General features: G+C 41.6%; 1 protein-coding gene across 1 annotated transcript in view; it reads left to right on the forward strand.

Moving 5' to 3' along the window:
• The first annotated feature begins 232 nt into the window (after positions 1 to 232).
• RAD50 (RAD50 double strand break repair protein) overlaps positions 233 to 21,848 on the forward strand; it is a 114,496-nt gene continuing 92,880 nt past the window's right edge. The window contains exons 1-6 of the mRNA XM_063447420.1: positions 233 to 359; positions 9,178 to 9,357; positions 14,108 to 14,191; positions 17,035 to 17,186; positions 17,583 to 17,768; positions 20,487 to 20,691. Coding sequence (XP_063303490.1) covers positions 9,229 to 9,357; positions 14,108 to 14,191; positions 17,035 to 17,186; positions 17,583 to 17,768; positions 20,487 to 20,691 — 756 coding nt within the window. The 5' untranslated portion in view covers positions 233 to 359; positions 9,178 to 9,228. The remainder of the gene's footprint in view (positions 360 to 9,177; positions 9,358 to 14,107; positions 14,192 to 17,034; positions 17,187 to 17,582; positions 17,769 to 20,486; positions 20,692 to 21,848) is intronic.

Raw genomic sequence — 21,848 nt, forward strand, 5'->3', positions numbered from 1 at the left:
TTATATAGTAATGAAAAAAAAAAATTGGGGGGTGGGGAGGTAACAAAGAAATAACTTTTCACATAAAGTATCCAAAGTGTATACGGACAGTGATAACATGTAAGCATTAAATGTAAAAGGTTGTCGCCATAGAGAGGTTGTCATCACATTAAACATGTGCCAATCACAAGATGGCCGCGGCAGCTCGCTGAACTTTACCCTGTTGGTTTCGGTTTTGAATGGGCGGAGCTTCTTAACGCGTTGATGACTGGAATTCGCGGGGAATTCGATCCGGAACTGGAGTTATCCATGTTTAGCAGCTGAAGAATTTTCGGGCATTCTGCGAGGAAGTTGAATTTAACACGTTAGTGCCCATACAGGTAACATGAGATATAAAGTCATGTATGACTACAGTGTTACATCATGAAGTATGGTTAAAGGACATTCTGCACAGACACTGGATATGTGATAGGGATATAAACAGTGCATCCCCTAAACTCCAGAGCTCACGGAACACCCCACAAATATGCCAGTTTTTGTTGGGAGACAGACTTAACAGAAATGCGTAGAAGTCAGAACTGCAGGCAAATGCCTTTGTATTTTTTCTTTTACCTTTTACAATGGATAGCAGATCCAGGTACCAACATGGGAACTGGAGTTCCCCAGTTGCTAGTGAGTTTTTTTGTTGTTGGGATGAATGATTGTAAAGGGACACTATAGTCCCCATAACAACTACAGCTTAAAGGGCCACTATAGGCACCCAGACCACCACCTGCTCTCTCGATCCTATTCCCTCGCATCTCATCTGCACTTTGTCTCCCTTTCTTGCTCTTCCTCTCGCTAGCATTTTCAATCTCTCCCTTTCCTCTGGCACATTTCCCTCACCCTTCAAACATGCAACCGTAACCCCGATTCTGAAAAAGCCCAACCTTGATCCCAACTCCCCATCCAACTACCGCCCTATCTCGCTACTCCCATTTGCCTCCAAGATCCTCGAGAGAGTTGTGTACGCCAGATTGACAGACTTTCTCGAATCCAACTCTCTGCTTGACCCCCTTCAGTCTGGATTCCGCGCTGGTCACTCTGTCGAAACTACTGTGACCAAAGTATCCAACGACTTAATTGCTGCTAAATCTCACGGCCAATACTCTATCCTAATCCTCCTTGATCTTTCTGCCGCATTTGACACTGTTGATCATCAACAGCTTCTTCACATTCTTCGTAACTTTGGTCTACGGGATACTGCTCTCTCCTGGTGCTCCTCCTACCTCTCCCAGCGCTCTTTCAGTGTTTCTTTCTCTGGTTCTGCCTCTTCTCACCAACCCCTCTCTGTCGGCGTCCCCCAAGGATCTGTCCTCGGCCCCCTATTGTTCTCCATCTATACTGCCTCCCTTGGTAAACTCATCAGCTCCTTTGGTTTCCAATATCATTTATATGCAGATGACACGCAAATCTACCTGTCCTCCCCTGATCTCTCTCCGCCCACCTTGACTCGTGTTTCTGACTGCCTCTCTGCTATTTCCAACTGGATGGCTGCTCACTTCCTTAAACTCAACCTGTCCAAAACAGAACTTCTAGTTTTTCCTCCCTCAAGTGCTGCTACTCCTGTTCTCTCCATCCAAGTCAACGGCGCTACTATCACCTCTACCTCGCAGGCTCGCTGCCTAGGGGTTCTTTTCGATTCTGACCTCTCTTTTACTCCCCATGTCCAATCGATAGTCAAATGATGTCGCTTCCAACTCAAGAACATAGCGCGCATCCGCCCATATCTAACGCCGGACGCGGCTAAGATATTGGTTCATGCTGTTGTTCTCTCTCGCCTCGACTACTGCAATCCCCTTCTGACCGGTCTTACATGTTCCCAGCTTGCACCGCTGCAATCTGTAATGAACGCGGCTGCGAGGCTTATTTTCCTGTCCGGTCGCACCTCCCACGCCTCCACGCTCTGTTAGTCCCTGCATTGGCTTCCAGTTAGATATAGGGCCCAATTCAAAATTCTGTCACTTGCTTACAAATCCCTACATAATGCTGCTCCAACATACCTATCCTCCCTCATACACAAGTATGTCCCGTCGAGACCCCTGCGCTCATCCCAAGACCTACGCCTATCCTCTGCCCGGATCCCCACCTCTGACGCTCGCCTTCAAGACTTCTCTAGGGCTGCACCTATTCTGTGGAACTCCCTTCCCTCCTCAATCAGACTTTCACCCAGCCTCCACTCCTTCAAAAAATCTTTGAAAACTCACTTCTTCGTTAAAGCGTATCAATTAAACTGTCAGCAGGCTTCTCATCCCCCACCCCATGACTCCTTTCCTGCAACTGTCAAAAATGACCTACCAAGCACTCAATAAACCCTTCTCTAACAAACTATTTAATTCCCCTACTTTAACCCTTTGTGTCACTATACCCCACTCCCTCTAGCATGTAAGCTCATCGAGCAGGGCCCTCAACCCCCTCTGTTCCTGTACGTCCAGTGGTCTGATCTCAATTATGTGTCTGTTAGTCCACCCATTGTACAGCGCTACGGAATTTGTTGGCGCTATATAAATAATAAAATAATAATAATAATGAAGTGGTCTGGGTGCCAGATCCATCTAGGATTAACCCTGCCTGTTGTAAACATAGCCGTTTCAGAGAAACGGCTATGTTTACATATGGGTTAATCCAGCCTCTAGTGGCTGTCTCATTGACAGCTGCTATAGGTGCTTCCGCGCTTCTCACTGTGATTTTCAGTGGGAAGACGCCAGCGTCCATAGGAAAGTATTAAGAATGCTTTCCTATGGACTGAATGCGCGCGCGCGGCTCTTGCTGCGCATGCGCATTCAGCCGATGACCGAAGGAGGAGGACAGTCCCCAGCGCCGAGGGAGCCCCGTGCTAGAGAAAGGTGAGTGTTTAACCCCCTTCCTCCCCCTTCAGCCCGGCGGGAGTGGGACCCTGAAGGTGGGGGCACCCTCAGGGCACTTTAGTGCCAGGAAAACGAGTTTGTTTTCCTGGCACTATAGTGGTCCTTTATTGTAATTGTTCTGGTGTGTATAGTCAGTCCCTGCAAGCTTTTGAATGTAAACACTTTTGCACCATTTCCACAGAGCGGTTTAAACCCCATCAGATGTAGGAAATGGTACGGTACAGTTAGGGCGGAGCTACTGGTGTCACACTATACAATCCACTGATTGGCGGACAGGAAAACGTCAATGTTCATGACAAATGACACGCTAGGCATTTGGTCTAAACCCCACATGCCCCCTGGCGGTCCAGCTTGCAGTGGAAATGCTCACCTTAATAGGCTGGACCATTCTAACCCTTCCGAACCGTACCGACCCAAACCATACCGCTCAGTGGAAACGAGGCATTTATTTTCAGAGAAAAGGCAGTGTTTACATTGCCGCTTAGTAAAGTTACGGCGACTAGATGTGCTTCCTTGGTCATGTGCAGCACTGCTGATGCTGATTGGCGCCGCATGGTGTTTTGTTGCGCATGTGCAATAGCCTCCCAATGTTTGTTCTTTGGGAACATTGGATTGGCTGAGATAATCAGTTTTGATGATCTCAGCCAAGGAGGCAGAACGGGGGTGTCGCCGGCCGTGTCAGACTCGCATGATGCTTGAATAAAGGTGAGTAATATCACCTATTATATTGGTTATAGTTGGTATGGGGATCTAAACAGTGTTATTGCGGCTTTCGTGACAATAATTTAATGCTCTTCTCTGAGTTGCAACGTAATGTGACCAAATTTTACTTGCTTAATACAACGTAAGTGCCTATAGTGCATCTCGACATACACGGCTCTTGTGTCCTCCCCAACTCACCCCTTGCTGTGTGCGTATAATTTCATCTTAGAAGCAGAGGCTTCTCAATGTAGCTTACAGGTCTATTGACTAAGCACTGGATTTTCTCCAGCTGGACAGCCCAGTGAAAATGCCTGAATTTAAACCAGAAGGGCAATTTTGATATTCGCTAAAACAAAATGCGGTTGCAATTCAGTCGGTCCGAAGACATCTGCAAGAATCCATGTCTGTTATAAAATCAATTCTTCTGCATCCAAACCATATACAAAGTATAGGATTGGGAAAATTCACCACTTTTAACAAAATTCGGGACCGAATGCATTTGTCTGGATGCCTGTTCACAAATTATGATTCACTTGCTTCTTGCATGCAAACGATAATTATAAAAGCCTTCAGCACTGCGGGGGTTAACCATGTACCTACTGGCAAGTGCAAGCTACCCAACCGCCACATTAAAGTGTAGAGAAAAATACTTACTGGATGTCAATATGATATTGCTATAAGGATGTTTTTAACCCTACCTGCCATGCAATAGCTTCCACCTGCCACCCTTGGGTGGATGCTGGAAGGGAGATTAAGTTCCCCCCACCCTGTATACAATTAGTAACCCCCATCCACTGACAGTGGGATTGTCCTCCCTGTTTTATTTTTATTTTTTTCTTCATATAAATATAAAGCCCCCAATGATATATCCACCCCCCATTATTTAATGTAAAGTCTCCTTATGTCCAAGAGGCGAAGCAAGGGGGTGAAGACCTCCTCATTGTTTTACAGGCCCCAACACCATGAGATGGGGCTTTTCTAGCGACTGGGCATCAATGGCTACCTAGTAGTGGGTAGCAAACGCTGGGTAGGGTATTATATCTATAACATTGTGGAAGATTTTGCAAAGTGGTGGGGAATAACCTGCACTTGTTTTGGGATTTTTTTTCATTGTGTGTCTCATCAGTTCTGACAGTCTTCCACTATTAAATACATTTGTGTTTTTTTTCCTATTTTTTTTTTCTTTTGCATCACTTTTTGTATTGTGTATTCCATTTATTAAAGGAACACCAGTGTCAGGAATCCAAAAATGTATTCCTAGTGCTATAGTGACCTGTCATTGTGCCAGCCACTAGAGGCAAATGAGCTCTGTAAGAAAAGCATGCCAAATTCCATCAGCTTTGCTAGTAAATACATAGATTGGGAGAAATTCCTTTGTAAAAATAGGTTTATCTACCATTTGTCTCTTACTTTCTTGGCAGACACTCACTGCTAAATAATTGATTGACAGGGAGAGCAGAAAAGGCCACAGTGCAAGTTGCTGTAGACACCCCCTACCCTGTGTTGCTAGTGGCGTGATGTACCGTAACTCTGTTAGGACACTGGCAACAAAGCCAGCATGTCGGCACTACTGAGAAGGTTTGCCCTGCTTGGGGAAGTGTCCTTGAGAAGTCAGAAATCAGGGATTGTCGGATTGGACCTCATTAATATGATCACGGCAGGGGAATGGAGTAAGTGCTTACAGGTTCCCTTTAGCCCTGCACTTTAAACATTCCTGGAAAACAGTATTTTTTCCAGTTGGGCATGGCACCCAGGCCACTTAATTGAGATGAAGTGGTATGGGTGCCTATAATCTCCCTTTACTATATACAATGTTTTATTTTTTTTTCATACCAGTTTTATCTTGGTGTAGAAAGAGAGGGAGATTATTCCCACAATAATATTCATGGGACATAACTGTGCATGTACACAAATTTGTCAGAATATACAAAGAACTAACACATTTCAGACTATTTTTAGAATACTTTTATGAAGCGGAACATATTTTCAAACCATCCAGAAAAAAACAACAACTATTTTCTGAACTCTTTGCTAAATCTCCCCAATTATTAGTTTAAAGGGCACCTGTCATGCCCCAAACAACTTATGCTCATTAGATTGAGCGTAAGATTTTATCTATACATTGTGCTAGCAAATGTATAGATTAGGAGAAAACCTATTTAAAAATGGTTTTTTCTCCTAGGTGTCTGAGTCCCGAGGTATTGATTGACAAGGGAGAGCAGAAAATATCTCTCACAAGAGGTCCCTCTGCTCTCCACCCATAGCAACCACAGCGCATGTGCTGCGATTGCCATGGAGATTCTCTAGCTGGCGCATCTCGCAATGAAGCCAGTGTGCCGACGTCCCTGACGAGATTTGCCCTGCTTGTGGTTGCGTATCAAGCAGAGAAAATCAAAGAACAGAGGCAGACCAAAGGATGACTAGGAGGTGCGTGTTGGAACGTAAGAAATCTTCACCAAGGATCTTCATTGCATTTGCAGGTAAGTAATTTTTTTTCATTGCAGGTTCACTTTAATATGTCTCCAGTTCATGGCATGAACACCGGTTAAGGTGATGATTTGTTAAAAAAATTCTTTATTTTGTTATGCATGAAATCATAACATATTGGTCTACAATGCCCTGTCAGCATTTTTAGCCGCGGTATACAGAATTCCAAAACAGTTGGTCAGCATTATGTTGATACTCCACTTTTTGTCCATTAACAAGGGACATGGCAATGTGTGTATGTAACGAGAAGCCTGGAGATTTTCAAAATACGCCAGAGCCACTGATAGTGTAACCTAACCATGAACGTGGTATAAAGTGCACGAAAAGAAAGGTATAACTGCTTGAGTGTGAGCTGCTCGAGCCGGTAGGCCTTTTGTAGTTTTCCAAAGCTGGCCATAATGGCAGTAGCCACCGACTGTGTGTGTGTCTCTGTATATGTGTGTGTCTGCATGTGCCGGGGCCCCTTGGTTTCTAGTTACGGCTTTGCTCAGAGGCTTCTGCATTTGTGAGCCGGTAGATATTGCCCTCCAATTGGTGGCAATGAGGTTATGTGACGGTCCCCTCCCTGAGTGCCTGTGTTACCCTGAAAGCAGAGTAGGACATCTTGTGGGGCTGCTGCCCTAGTGAACTTTGGCGGGGTGGAAACATTACAGAAAACAGGCTTCGGAGGAAGTATGGCAATTCACGGTCTGTGATGGACGCTATTCCTCTAATTCTGAGGATGTTTCACCGACGTGCGTCGTCCATTGCGTCCATTCTTGCTTGCAGAGCCTTGCATGTCATTTGGAGGTGTTTGATCTGTTATGCGGCACCCACATAGCGCTGTAAGAGGGTTGTAACATCCTCTTCAGTGGCCTTTACTCAGTCTGTGACTGCCAGCAGCTCGTCTTGCACGGGAGAAGGCTCTGATGTTGACCATGAGGTCCATAATATCACTTTTTGTGGCTGGAACCCCTCTGTCAGTGGAGGTGTGGTGGAATCTCGGTAAAAATACATTTAGTAGGCCGAGATTGCCACGTGGTATGTACACGTGCATATGCTGATGTATCGGTCGGTTGGTTGCACGTGGCAACGATACAATCAGTAGTGTAAGGAGCATGTGCAGGAATACAGGATATACGAGTATTCCCCTCCTCCATTGTGCTGGGCAAGCCAAGTGGTCAAACAGGAAAGTTAGTCTTTACTCTGTTGACTGGGTTAGAGTACATGTAGGTGGAACTGATTATAGGAGGAGCCATATGTCTATATAAGGGACCTACACTGTACGATCAGGACTCAGATTTGAGCTGTTTTTGGTGACATTAGTCCCTCTGAGTCCCGGTCGGTGAATCGAATAAAGATCTCTTCCTTCCTGAAGAAACCTGTGTCCATCTCTCTGTGCTTGGCTTCCGTCAGTTTCTCCGGTATCAGAGGTGCTGCAGACCTCTCTGCCCCTGAGATAGGGTCAGGGGCATCAAGTAGTTCCTCCTCCTCGGAGGATGAGTCAGACAGGCCTGATCGTGCCGCCATCTTTAGCCTGAGCTGCGGGTGAAACATCTCCCCAATGCTCCGGCTACCCTTGCCAGCGAGGGTTTTTTTGAGCTTCTTGAACCGCTTCCCCATGCCGCTGTCTGTGTCTGAGGTCCAGTTGCCACAAGGTTAGCACTGATTATGGGTGTTTAATAGGATTACCCCCAGGTAATGATTTATTAGCAAGTTGACACTAGTTGATATCTTGGTTCAATTCTCCTGATTGACTGAATTACTCACCAAACCTGTCATGATAGATGGAGTTGTGGAGTCTGTCTTTGTATCTGATTGAGTGGAATATTTAAAGGGTTTACTATGTATGTGAGATATCCCAATAAGGACCTGGAGGTCCGAAACGCATTAGGAAGTTCAGCTTGACCTGTTCCCCCGTTTGTCTTTTTTCTGTTTGTGCCTGATAAACTTCGAATGGTTTGTAAGCACTTATTGTGGCGTTTGTTTCTTCTCTTTATACTCTGTTGATAAATGGAGGCTCAAGACAGTAGTACTCCAGCATATATTCGAACAGCTGTAAATCACGATTCTTTGATCCCTGTTAAGTGATCCACAGTTTAACAGGTTTTTTTTCCTTCACTGACTTTGATTCCCTAAAAGCTATTTTTTTCAAATATGTTACTCATTATTATTTTTGTTTGTCTTGTACCCCTAAAACAAAACTGAATAAGATGGCAACTGTAAAATAAAGTGCAGTGTTGTCAGCTGATGGCTTTAGTCACAGCTCTTGCAAATAGTCTGGGTATCCCACACTACACAAAAGTCTAGAAAATCTCAGCTGTAATGCAGAGTTCCTTCTGTACAACTTCCTTCTGCTTCTTTACTCTCTTCCATGTGGGACGAGTAAGGTTATTGAATGACAGACAAACAATTGTAAATGGCATTTCCAAATAGATGGCCATGTGAATGTAACCAAAATATGAATGCTTAGAGTTCGTGGGCTTTTTACATGACACTGCAGATTTTATCTTATGGAATACCAAATTAACACACAGCACCTGATGTGCCGACTTAAATTCTATCTGTTCTGGTACACACAACCTGGCAATAATTTAAACAGCATAACATTTCAAATTTTTGATAAAAGCTATTTAAAATGTGTCCCTCTCCTGAAAGGCAAGATATTTTCCACGATGACAAAAACTGAGCAATGGAGGAGAGCCAGAAAACCCTCCTACAGGCAGTTCTCCCGCTCTCCTTCATGCTTGCTAGGGGAATAGACTGATCTCACTCCATTGTGGTGATGGTGCCTGTTTCATTAGGGAGAATTACCTTGCTTGGTGACATGTCCCATTTATTTTGAGATAGGACAGTAATGAAGGTGCTATCCGTTATTATCCTGGATCTTCTCACAACATAGACAAAGGCTAAAGGTCCAGTTTGGTGATGACAGAGTCTCCCGGGCTGGAGTTTTTAAATGGATTATAAATAGTATGTGAGCGCTCTCATTTTTTTTATTGTTGGTGGCTTGTAGAACATACAAAATTGCTGCTAATATAATTGAAAGAAGTTGTGTTTATAATGACTTTTAAGTTTTTATTTATGTATTTATATTTAGGGTTTACATTTTTCAATTTTGTAGGGTCATTTTGTCAATATATAATTCTGTGGAGAAAAACAGACATTTTCCAACATGTCTAGAATTGAGAAGATGAGCATCCTTGGTGTGCGGAGCTTTGGTGTAGAAGATAAGGACAAGCAAGTCATCACATTCTTCACTCCGTTGACTATACTGGTGGGACCAAATGGGGCAGGGAAAACAGTAAGTGCTTTTGCAGGTATTAAACACATGCATGCTATATAGGAAATCCACTTACATGTGACTAAAGTGGGTTTTTTTTTAACCCCTTCCTGACCACGGACGTACCAGGTACATCGGACAAAAAATGGGGACCGTGGACGTACCTGATACATCCGCGGCAAATTTGAGTGCTGGAAGCGATGCCTCGATGTCGAGGCATCGTGCAATACCTCTCCTTACTGCCGGGCACCAAGTAATCGCACGTGGCGCCTGGCAGTAAAGCAGAGCATCGGAATCCATCGGGCAGGCTTCCGATGCTCTGCCTGTGCTGAGTGCCTTGAGGGGGTCTAGGCACTCAGTGAAGAAAATCAGAAAATATAAACAAATGATTATAAAAATAAATAAAATATATATATTAACCCACCCCAGCCGTGTGACTCCCAGGATGACACTTCCTTTCCAAAGGCAGCGCATCATGGGACTTTTGGGGGTGTCCCTAGCCAGCCTCATCATAGAGGAATCCAATCAGAGCTTGCCCAAATAACAATGTTTATTCTAGCCATGACCCCATTTGTGTGATCAGGTCAATATTCGTAAATATTGATCATTATGGATTTCCTCCCTCTCTTCACTTGTGTTTTAGTGAGAGAGGGAGAGAAATCTGTGATTTAGGTAGTTTTAGGTAGGGATTTGTAAAATTGTGAGACCCAAAGGCTCTTTTCAGAGCCATTAACCCCTATCTTGCCAGTGTTCACTATAATCACTGGCTCTTGCACAGCAGTACTTTTTTGCTGTCTGCATTTTTTTAGGTGTTTATTTTTTTTATTTTTTTGTGGGACCCAAAAGCTCTTTTTAGAGCTATTAACCCCTATCCTGCCAGTGATCACTGTATAGATCACCGGCTCTTGCAAAGCTGCACTTATTTTGCTGTCTGTGTATTTTTTTTAGAGGTTTATTTTTGATTTTATTTTTGACAGATCACTAAATAAAGTGATTGGGATCATGCCACAGAGGTCGTATAGCGCTGAGGAGGCGTATGCCATCCTTGCGTTAGAGTCTGACGTGTCTATGTCTGACTCCAACCCTGATCTTGACCCTGCCATGTGCTCAGATACATAACTTGATACAGTGTCTGCTTCTAGTGATGTATCTAGTTATGATGTATCTGTGGCTGCTAGTCCCCCTGCCAGAATGAGACTTGCTGCTCCAGCGGCAGTACTGCTGAGGAGTGGGTAGTGCCTCATTGCCAGAGGCCAGATATCCCACCCTTCATTGCAAATCCTGGCATCAATGAGGATGTCGCAGGATTTAGCGCCAGCAGTTTATGGAGGTGTTTCTGGGCAATGATGTGTTGGGGAACATTGTCGCCCAAAGTAATTTATATGCCCATCAGTTCCGTGCTGCAACACTTGACCCCCTTTTTTTTTTTTTTTTTGGCAAAGCAGCAATGGGCCCCCATCGATGTGCCAGAATTAAAAAAATTCTGGGCATTGACTTTGCTGATGGGCATCATAAAGAAGCCCTCCATCTGCTCCTACTGGAGCAGTAGCCCCATCTGCTCTACTCCCAGTGTATGTCGAGGAAGAAGTATGAAATGATTCTACATTTCATGCACTTCAGCAACAACAGCCTGTGCCCCCCTAGGGAGCATCCCCAGTTTGACAGGCTGTATAAAATCCGCCCCATGATTATCCAATTCGCTGCCAGGTTTTCAAAGGCTTATACACCTGGAAGGAATATATGCGTGGATGAATCCGTGATGAAGTATAAGGGAAGGCTGGGATTCAATTAGTATATTCCTTCCAAGCGCTCCAGGTATGGTGTAAAGGTGTATAAACTCTGTGATAGCGAGACTGGGTATACTCAGGCCTTCCAGGTGTACGAGGGAAAGGATAGCCACCTTGACCCTCCAGGTTGCCCAGAACATAAGGGAACCAGTGGCAAGATTGTCTGGGACCGGATATTCGACCTAATGAACAAAGGGTACCAGTTGGATACAGACAGTGTCCCTTTGTTCAAGCTACTGTATTGTTTTGATTCAGTAGCTTGAGGTACAATAAAAAAGAACCGCGCAGGTTTCCCAGGACAGCTTGCACATACCCGGCTACAAAGCAGGGGAGCTGTTGGCAGTTAAGTACAGAAACAAGAAGGATGTGTACCTTCTTACCACCATCTACACTGAGAGGACTGTGGAGGTCTCTGTACGTGGCAGAGCATAGAGCACAATGAAGCCAGTGTGCATCAGAGCCTATAACCGGCATACGGATGGGGTTGATCTGGCAGATTAGCTGCTGCAGCCCTACCTAATTATACGGTAGACAAGAGCCTGGTACAAAAGGGTTACAATCTACTTAATGCCCCTACTGCGGTAAAGCAGAATCCCCCAAAAAGTGCAGTGTCTGTTTTAAGAGGGGGCAGAGTAAAGATACCGTATATTACTGGCCTGGACTCTGCATTGGGGACTGCTTCAAGCAATACCACACACTGGTCCATTTTTTTTTTAAACATTTTTTTTTTTTTTTAACATTTGCAGTTTTTTTTTGTTTTGTTTTTTGGTTACGTTTACCCTATGTATGGGGTGCATGGGTGTACTCAGGAAGCCTTGCAGAAAACAACCTTGAGTGTTTTCTTGCAATAACGAACAACAGGATCTCTGAAATCACAGTCAAAAAGCAATGTGTGTGGGTAAAAATGAAAGTTGAAAAATTACCACCACACACTTTTCTCCAATTTTTTTGGGGCTAAAACGGTTGCATCAAAGGCATCAAAGCACTAGATATACAATACCTCAGGATGTCTACATTTCAAATATATACACTTTCATGGCAATAAATAAAACTGGGGTGCGTGATAAGCCGCAAACTAAAGATAGGCCTTTCAGAAGAAATACTCTCAATTTCAACTCAAATTACAAGTCATACAATTGTAACTGAACCTTTCCAAAATCCTGGCAAACCTATGCATGGGGGGCATGGGTGTACTCAGGAGGCCTTGCAGAAACAACCTGGAGTGGTTTCTTTCAATAACTAACAGGCTCCCCTAAATCACACACAAATGTGTGTGTAAAATTGAAAAATTACCACCACACATTTTCTTAAATTTTTTTGACTAAAACAATTGCATCAAAGCACTCTATGTACAATACTGTTGGTTGTCAACTTTTCAAATATATGCACTCTCATGGCAAGAAAATAATTTGGGATATCTTAAAGCCCCCCCACAAAAAAATGGGCAAAGAAGATATGTCATATTTGAAAAACACACGTCAGAGGTTTGGCATTGCACCCCCCTAAACAACCCAACAAACCTATGCATAGGTGGTATCACTGTACTCAGGAGATATTGCTGAACACATATTGGGGTGTACTAACACGAGCTGATAATCCATGCCTAAAGTAGAATGTGTGTGAAAAATGAAAAAAATGACTACCCAAAAGTTTGACAAAGACTGGTGGTAGAATTAGTTAATATACCACCATTTGAAATACCCGGCCTAGGGTGAAAAGAGTCAAAATACCCCAAGTGTATTACCTTACGTTGTCTTCTTTTAAAAATATATACATGTGAAGGGTTATTCAGGGATTCCTGTCAGATATCAGTATTACAATGTAACTTGCGTTAATTTGGAAAACAAATGGTTTGGAAATAGCAAAGTGCTACTTATAGTCCTCTAACTTGCAAAAAAGAAAAAAAAGCTAAGAACATGTTAACATTGGGTATTTTTAAACTCAGGACAAAATTTAGAAACTATTTATCACAGGTGTTTTTTTGGCAGTTGTAGATGTGTAACATATTTTGTTGGGGTCAAAGTTGGAAAAAGTGTGGTGTGTTTTTTTTTTTTTTTAAAGTCATCATATTTTATAAAAAAAAAATGTATAGTAAATTATATGATACGAGGAAAATAATGGTATCTTTAGAAAAAACATTCAATGGTGAGAAAAACGGTATATAATATGTGTGGGTGCAGTAAATGAGTAAGAGAAAAATTACAGTTTTACAAATTAAACACAAACACCGCAGAAATGTAAAAAGAACCCTGGTCCTTAACGGTAAGAAAATTGGAAAACGGTCTGGTCACTAAGGGGTTAAATGTATTATTATTATTATTATTATTATTTTATTTTATTTTTTTTATCAGTCCACTGCTCAATATGCTAGCCTGGTTTATTAAGGGATAATCTGAGCACTATATCCACTACAACACACTGTAGTGGTTATGGTTCCAGGTGTCTCTTGGACACCTGTCCAATGGTTAGCTGTCAAACCATTCTGATCTGAGTTGATATGCTAAAGTGTAAGTAGATACTTCCTCATTATATGCTACTACATGCAGATTTGAGACATTTGATTGGGTGAAAGCCATCAGCTGATTTCCTCATGCATACCCAAAGGCACATTATATGCATTTATTTTGCAATATGGAAGAAGATTATTTTTTTCTCATAAGATAAATCAAAATATTCAAATACCTTGCTGGTGAGTATTTGTAAGGAAGTTAATGCTGTTTATCGGAATGTACCTTCATGAATATTTTTTGTTTTTTTGTTCTACCTTCTTTAGATATTCTACTGTCTTCTCATCGTGGAAAGAAAGCAGGAACTGAGCAAGAAAAAAAATAGTAATACAAATAGTAATTAAAATATACACAATATAAAAGCACTATGCCTCGTGATGTTGGTTTTACTCATATGTCAATAATAATAATTTCTCTTGCTTAGACTATATAAGTAAACTATAAACCTTTTTAGTAAAAAATAATGTTGTTTTACAGACTATTATTGAATGCCTCAAGTATATCACTACAGGGGATTTTCCACCAGGATCGAAGGGAAATACATTTGTGCATGATCCAAAGGTACAGTATAGTTTTATATACAAGTTATGTAATGTGCAGGAACTTGATTGCCTTATGAAAATCTTCTCGGATGCCAATATAGTTAAAATGGGACTACAACTGTTATGTAGCTAAAAGCACATAACCATTAACTATCCATGAACACCCTGAAGAGACACTCCACACACCTAAAACAATTTCACCAGAAAATGGACAGCTGAATTACACATTTCATAAACTCCTGCTTTCCAAGAGCTTTTAGCCTATGCTTAAAAATGTGATTGTACCAAATCGGAGGGTAATTTGAAAGGGATATTCTCGCCATTTGCATTTTTAAGTAATGCTTCCTCTCTGAAACCCATTAAAAATATTGGGGGTTGTGATAAAATGCAGAAATTGTCTAGCCAAAATAAAATCGAATGGCTTTAAGTTAATGTATAGAACATTATATATGATGCAATGAGCATTAGGTGTATGCTGGTGGATATGTTTCAGGTTTAAGCTCAAGACCGGATCATTGAACCCTTTAGGCACTTTCACCCCAAGGGTGCATAATTTATTTGTTGCACTATCAAATATTGCTATTTAATTTGATTTGTGTAGTACATACATGATTTGGCTACCTGGTAGAGGTGGTATTGTAAATTCCAGCAGGAGATGGGTTACATTGGAATGTGATAGATGTCAGAAGGTTAACCCCTTAAGGACCAAGCTTCTGGAATAAAAGGGAATCATGACATGTCACACATGTCATGTGTCCTTAAGGGGTTAAAGGAACACTATATAGTCGCCTAAATTACTTTAGCTAAATAAAGCAGTTTTAGTGTATAGATCATTCCCCTGCAATTTCACTGCTCAATTCACTGTCATTTAGGAGTTAAATCACTTTGTTTCTGTTTATGCAGCCCTAGCCACACCTCCCCTGGCTATGATTGACAGAGCCTGCATGAAAAAAATAACTGGTTTCACTTTCAAACAGATGTAATTTACCTTAAATAATTGTATCTCAATCTCTAAATTGAACTTTAATCACATACAGGAGGCTCTTGTAGGGTCTAGCAAGCTGTTAACATAGCAGGGGATAAGAAAATCTTAATTAAACAGAACTTGTAATAAAGAAAGCCTAAATAGGGCTCTCTTTACAGGAAGTGTTTATGGAAGGCTGTGCAAGTCACATGCAGTGAGGTGTGACTATGGTTCATAAACAAAGGGATTTAACTCCTAAATGGCAGTGGATTGAGCAGTGAGGCTGCAGGGGCATGTTCTATACACCAAAACTGCTTTATCAAGCTAAAGTTGTTCCGGTGACTAGTGTCCCTTTAAAACATGAATTGCTCTTTTGAAGCTGTGAAGTCAACCAGAGATACAAGGTGTGAAATGTTACACACGAGTTGCCTCTAATTCTGCTTTCAATGTAAATAACTGACTTCTAACATACGTTTGTATCTCCTCTTAGATAGTGGGTTAATTTGATATGTTAATGACAATTAGCATTAATTGAACCACTGTCTTCCAGCGTCATAGCCAAAAGAAACATTTAATTATAACCCACGAAGAACAATCATGCCTCCTTTTGAGCATATTTAGAAAGAGAAAACACAACCTACAAAAAGGGTATTAAATATCGCTAGCACAACCACTGTCTTCCAGCGTCATAGCCAAAAGAAACATTAATTATAACCCACGAAGAACAATCATGCCTCCTTTTGAGCATATTTAGAAAGAGAAAACACAACCTACAAAAAGGGTATTAAATATCGCTAGCACAACTTCAAGTCACTAACAACGTTATATGAGGCCGTTTTGGTGCATAGATCATGCCTCTCAAAGTTTACTGCTCAATTCTCTGCCAATTAGGATTAAATCACTTTTGATTCTGTTTATGCAACCCTAGCCATATCACCCCTGGCTGTGACTCAAACAGCCTGCATGAATAAAAATGGTTTAACTTTGAATCAGATGTACCGTATATACTCGAGTATAAGCCGACCCGAATATAAGCCGAGGCCCCTAATTTTACCCCAAAGAACTGGGAAAACTTATTGACTCGAGTATAAGACTAGGGTGGGAAATGCAGCAGCTACTGGTAAATTTCTAAATAAAATTAGATCCTAAAACAATTATATTAATTGAATATTTATTTCCAGTGTGTATATAATGAATGCAGTGTGAGTGCAGTGTGTGTATATGAATGAAGTGTGAGTGTGTGATGCAGTGTGTGTTTGTGTATGTGTTGGTGGGGGTGGGCATTTGATATATTATTAATTATTATTTTTTTTGTTTTTTTTGTATTATTTTTTTTGTATTATTATTTATTATTTAAATATTATTCTTTTTTTTTTTTTAATTATCTTTTTTTTTTTCGTCCCCCCTCCCTGCTTGCTAGCTGGCCAGGGAGGGGGGCTCCTTCCCTGGTGGTCCAGTGGGGGAGAGGGGTGCTGGCAGAGCTGTACTTACCTTTCCTGCAGCTCCTGTCAGCTCTCTCCTCCTCCGCGCGGTCTGTGCAGCTCCCTCTGTCAGCTCCCAGTGTAAGTCTCGCGAGAGCTGCGGCTCTCGCGAGACTTACACTGGGAGCTGACCGAGGTGCTGAACGGACGGCGCGGAGGAGGAGAGAGCTGACAGGAGCTGCAGGACAGGTAAGTACAGCTCTGCCAGCACCCCTCTCCCCCCAGTCTGTATTATGGCAATGTAAATTGCCATAATACAGACTATTGACTCGAGTATAAGCCGAGTTGGGGTTTTTCAGCAATCCACGTTTTATTGATTGCTTCTTTCTGACTTTGTGTTAACGCATTGAACTTGTTTAGTTGTAATTACATGTACGAACTTATTGACTTGAAGATATATATTTATTTGTTCTCCAGGTTGCTCACGAGACAGATGTCAGAGCTCAGATTAGATTGCAGCTCAAGGACGTTAATGGAGAACTTGTGGCTGTTCAGCGGTCCATGGTGTGTACTCAGAAAGGGAAAAAAACAGAGTTTAAAACACTGGAGGGAGTGATTACTAGAATAAAGTAAGTTTATTCCTTTTCAAGATTTGAGCCAAACGTGTGCTATGTGTGCTATGTTATGAAAACATTATGTAAGGGAACATTTCAGGAAACAAGAACCAAGCAACCAAAAATATAAAAATAAAAGAGGCAAAACCTACCTGCAATCCCATGCTGAGGCCAACTTCTCCTAGTTTGATCCACCATTGGTGATAATAGTGCATCTTCGTGCATGGAGGGGTATTGGCGTGCACACTTCGATAACAGACTCCCAATAGGCACAGAATTAGCATCAGTCTAATTAACAACATCTAGGCTGGTTAACAACGCTATCAGAGCTGGAGTTACACCTCTGGCAGCAATATGCATTTTCTCTTGAATTCTTAACATTGTTTTATTTATTTTCATGTGGTTTAATAGGCATGGAGAAAAAGTGAGCCTGAGTACAAAATGTGCAGAAGTAGACAAAGAAATGATCACTGCTTTAGGTGTCTCCAGGGCTGTTCTAAACAACGTCATCTTCTGCCATCAAGAGGAGTCTAATTGGCCTCTGAGTGAAGGAAGGCTGCTGAAGATAAAGTTTGATGAAATTTTTTCAGCTACAAGGTAAATCTTTACTTGCTTTCACAATCAGTCTTTGTATTTTATGTATAAACAGAGTAATATTTGGTCTGTAGCCTTCTTAAAGGGGACTTAATCTAAGTCCGCAAACTAGTAAAGAGGAGGCCTAACCATTGTACAAAAGTAAATAATTTTTGCTTTAAGATTAATTACAAAAATGCAGGAATTTGCACACAATGGATCATTTTTCCATTTTGTTGCAAATCTCCAGTTATATACTCCATTTACAAAGGCGATTTATAAACTAAAATCTCCCTAAATTCCTTATAATAAGCAACCAATAGACCTGGCCGATATCAGATTGACAATGGAGCTCCAACCACTATTTTTAATTTAAGTGTGCTTTTATGAGCATGCCAAACAAAGGATCTGAAAGAATTGTGCTCTTTGTTATGAGTAAAATATTCAGCCATATCTGCCATTACAATCTTTGAACCCAGGACTAGCCAGTATCTTATCATTGGTTCTTTATAACCTCCTACAAGGTGGTCTACTGCCATTTGACACACCACTGCAGTGTGATCTGACTATATGAAAATTGGAAAGAAGTCTTGAGAATTAAAATATAGTCCGTTTGGGAATAAGTAGAATGTTGGTTAAAACAAAATGAGTAATCCTGTTCAGTTGACTGAAATAACCTCCATATATCTAAAGGTGTAAATCAGAGTCTTAGGAGTGCTGGAGGAGCTAGAAGTAGCCCAATGTTCCCTTGCCTTGTCGAGAAAGCGATCTACATCAAAATTAAAATCATTACATTCGATGGGCAGGGCCTGACAGCTAACCGAGTAGGTCGCACATGGCTGGAACTCCTCCGCTTTAGCTCAAAATACTACTCATACACCGGCAAAGTTACTCTAAATCTCACCTGACACGACTCTTACTACTGGAGAAATACTTTGCTTTGTTCCTGGCTAGGGTTCTGGCAGCTCACACGGGTGCTGACCGCACCGAACTGTCTTGTGGCCTGCAGGCGGATTGAAGGTGGAGGAGGCGGGCGATCCTCTGCTGCAGTTTGGTGCCGGTACTCCTTGGCCCGATTACACAGACTTTCCCGATCAAAAGCACACTGCATGCCTGAGGCCTACTCAACAAGATGGCGGACATCGTATGGGGTACTCCATCACATACAAGCCTATTGCTGCATGTTCAAGTGGACCCGATCTTGCTGGCATTTGACCGCCTAGGTAACGAGTTCTGGGACAGGATAAGCAATAGAGCAGCAAATACTATACCCAAGGGTCTGAGCATGTCCTCACAGCGCCAGGCAACCATGAAACAGCAGAATCCCCCCAAGCACCCAAAAGCACAGCTAGTTAGGGCGGTTAAGCGGCAGAGACTGACACAGCGGTGCAGAGAACCAACCGGCAGATCCCACCGGAGACATATTGGCAAGCGCACCCCACGCACCTAGAAGGCTCCCGTGCTACAGGGCCACCAGCAGGCAACAAAAGTGTCTATAAGAAATGCACCTGATGGCAGGAATCGGGGAGATGCAGCACAGGTTTATATCGGTGAGCGAAATCCTGCTGAGGCATCATCCTCGCCCTTATTCCTGGCTCATCTGTCAAGCCTCCAGAAATATCGATCGGCTGATCAGTGTGGACTGAGCCGGGGACTAGCTTTGCTCCTGAATACCCAAATGCGGATATACTGAATAGTCCAACCGTACAGTTTATAATCAGTTTGATGTGTTTATAAGTTCTTGTGCTTCTCTGCTCTACTATCCTTTATTATTAGTTATTTCTATTTGACTGGACTATATGAGCCTTATTACAGTTACCCTTGTACCAACCTTCTGCCCTCACGGTAATCCACTTTTACTACCCGGTGGTATTAAATCGTTAAGATACCATGTCATTTTATCACTACCCACCCTTATCCCTGCAATGTGTGCTGTAGTACAAAGTTCATGACTTGCGATAAATTTTGTCTATATTGCATAGCCATAATCTAGCAATCCACGTCTACCTTAATATATGAACGAAGCCAGTACTCCCCACAGAATAGAACCTAAAGTTTAATCTGCAGTGATAGTGCTCAACTTGTTTAACTTTCTTTTTGTTTATGTGTAGAACTCCCATGACACACTTACATAGCACAAATCATGAAGGGTATAGGGTGAGCCTGGGGATCACGCTATGCAACGTAATGTGGGCAGGGAAGCAGGCTACCTTTTTTCTCCTCGCAATGAGGTCAGTATCGAAGATTACACCAAGACCATGAACTTGCAAAGATGGATTGATGCAAGTACCATCAACTTGCATGGAAAGCAAATGAGGAGAATCAGCATTAAGAGGAGAAAAAAAAGGAAGCTCTCTTTTAGATAATCTTAGATACAGTGTGGATTGTAAGTGGTAAAGAAGAGATTATTCAAAATTGTGACACCATTTTTATTAGTCTTTAGGTATAGTCTCCATTTTGTTGCTAATTTGGCAATTAAACTTAGTTTGCCTTATATAAAGGTCATACAGAAATTCAAGTAGAAAGGCTGAAATGCAACACGCAGTTACAAATGAAAAATTGGGTTTCAGGTGGTGAAGTGGGATAACCCTTTTATGGCATAGTCTACAGTAGTTTCTGTCCAAATTATTTCAACATTTCTGTAAATTTTTAATAATATTTTTTTTACAGCATAAAATGAAAATTACCTGTACCAACCTACCTTTAGTCACTTACTTACCATTTCTGTTTTTCAAATTCAAGATATATTAAAGCTTTGGAGACTTTGAGGCAAGTACGAATGAAGCAAGCCCAACAAGTAAAAGTGTACCAAACAGACTTAAAATATCTTAAACAAAATAAGGAGAAATCTCAGGAAATTAAAGACCATCTGCGGAATAAAGAAGCTCAAATGGCTGCTTCAAGGGAAAATGTGAAATCTATTGAAAATCAACTTGAACCTCTCAAGGTGCTATTTGTATTATTATTTTTAATGCCTGTTTTTTATTTGCTTACAGCTTTAAACCCTTAGGGGGCTATACTGGTATGGAATGCCCTACTTATTTTGCATTTGCACATCAGTGTAACCCTGGATTACTTAAAGTGACCCTCTAAGCACTAAAACAACTTTAGCTTAATGAAATGATTTTATTGTACATATCCCTGTTCCCATTGCTCAATTTTCTGCTATGTAAGTCAGAAATGATTGCCTCCTTCTTTGTTTGTTTTGTTTTTTTCTATTTCGAGTTTGGTGAATAACCCTGTTTAGCTCACCCTATGCCCTCCCATAGTTTTTCACTGTCATCTTCTCTTATAGTTTGGTGTCTGCTTGCTATGTGTAATGTTTGGTGTGTGTGTATTTTCAGTGTCTATTTCCTCTGTGGATGTTTTGTATGTTGGCTGTCACTGGTAGATCAATGAGATAAAATGGTATTTCAGAGAAAAGCTAGGTCTTAAGTTTAAATTGGAGGGTAGTTCTGGTAAAGTACCCAAATCATCACATATGCATATACACTCATATGCCTCATTCCAACATGACTTTTAGAATTGAGTTCTCTTTACAAACTATAACATCCATCACCCTCATTAATCTGCAAAATATGTGTATGGTGTGTGTTGGTTGTGTGCAGTGTGTGTGTTTGTGCTATCTGTCTGTACTATGTGTGGATGAAATTGTAATATCTTGATTTATGTGTTCAAGGGTAATTGAAATAAGTATTTTATGTATATATCTTCTAGGCTCCCCATGTTATTATACATCTATATTACCCAAAAATATGAATATGCAATTTGATGTTCTTTATAGAAAATATGCATTTATTTGACTCCAAATGCAAATAATCATATACTTAATAGATGGTATTTCTTAACGACGTTACAAGGAGTGAGAGATCTTTGATGTAGTCGTCTATTTATCAGCAAGTCAGGGACACACCTGGAAAGAAGATTGAAGAGTAGGAGAAGAGAGCGTGGTCCTTTGTCCATTGTTATTTATAGGCAAAATGTGTGTGGATGTGGTGTGTGTACTCTCTTTTTTTTGCCCTCCACCCCATTCAAAAAGCTTAGTAGGAGTGGGGACAAAACAGAACACTCACATGAAATCCACACACATTGTGTACTATGATC

Source organism: Pelobates fuscus, chromosome 3 (assembly GCF_036172605.1).
Source record: "Pelobates fuscus isolate aPelFus1 chromosome 3, aPelFus1.pri, whole genome shotgun sequence".
Lineage (NCBI taxonomy): Eukaryota > Metazoa > Chordata > Amphibia > Anura > Pelobatidae > Pelobates > Pelobates fuscus.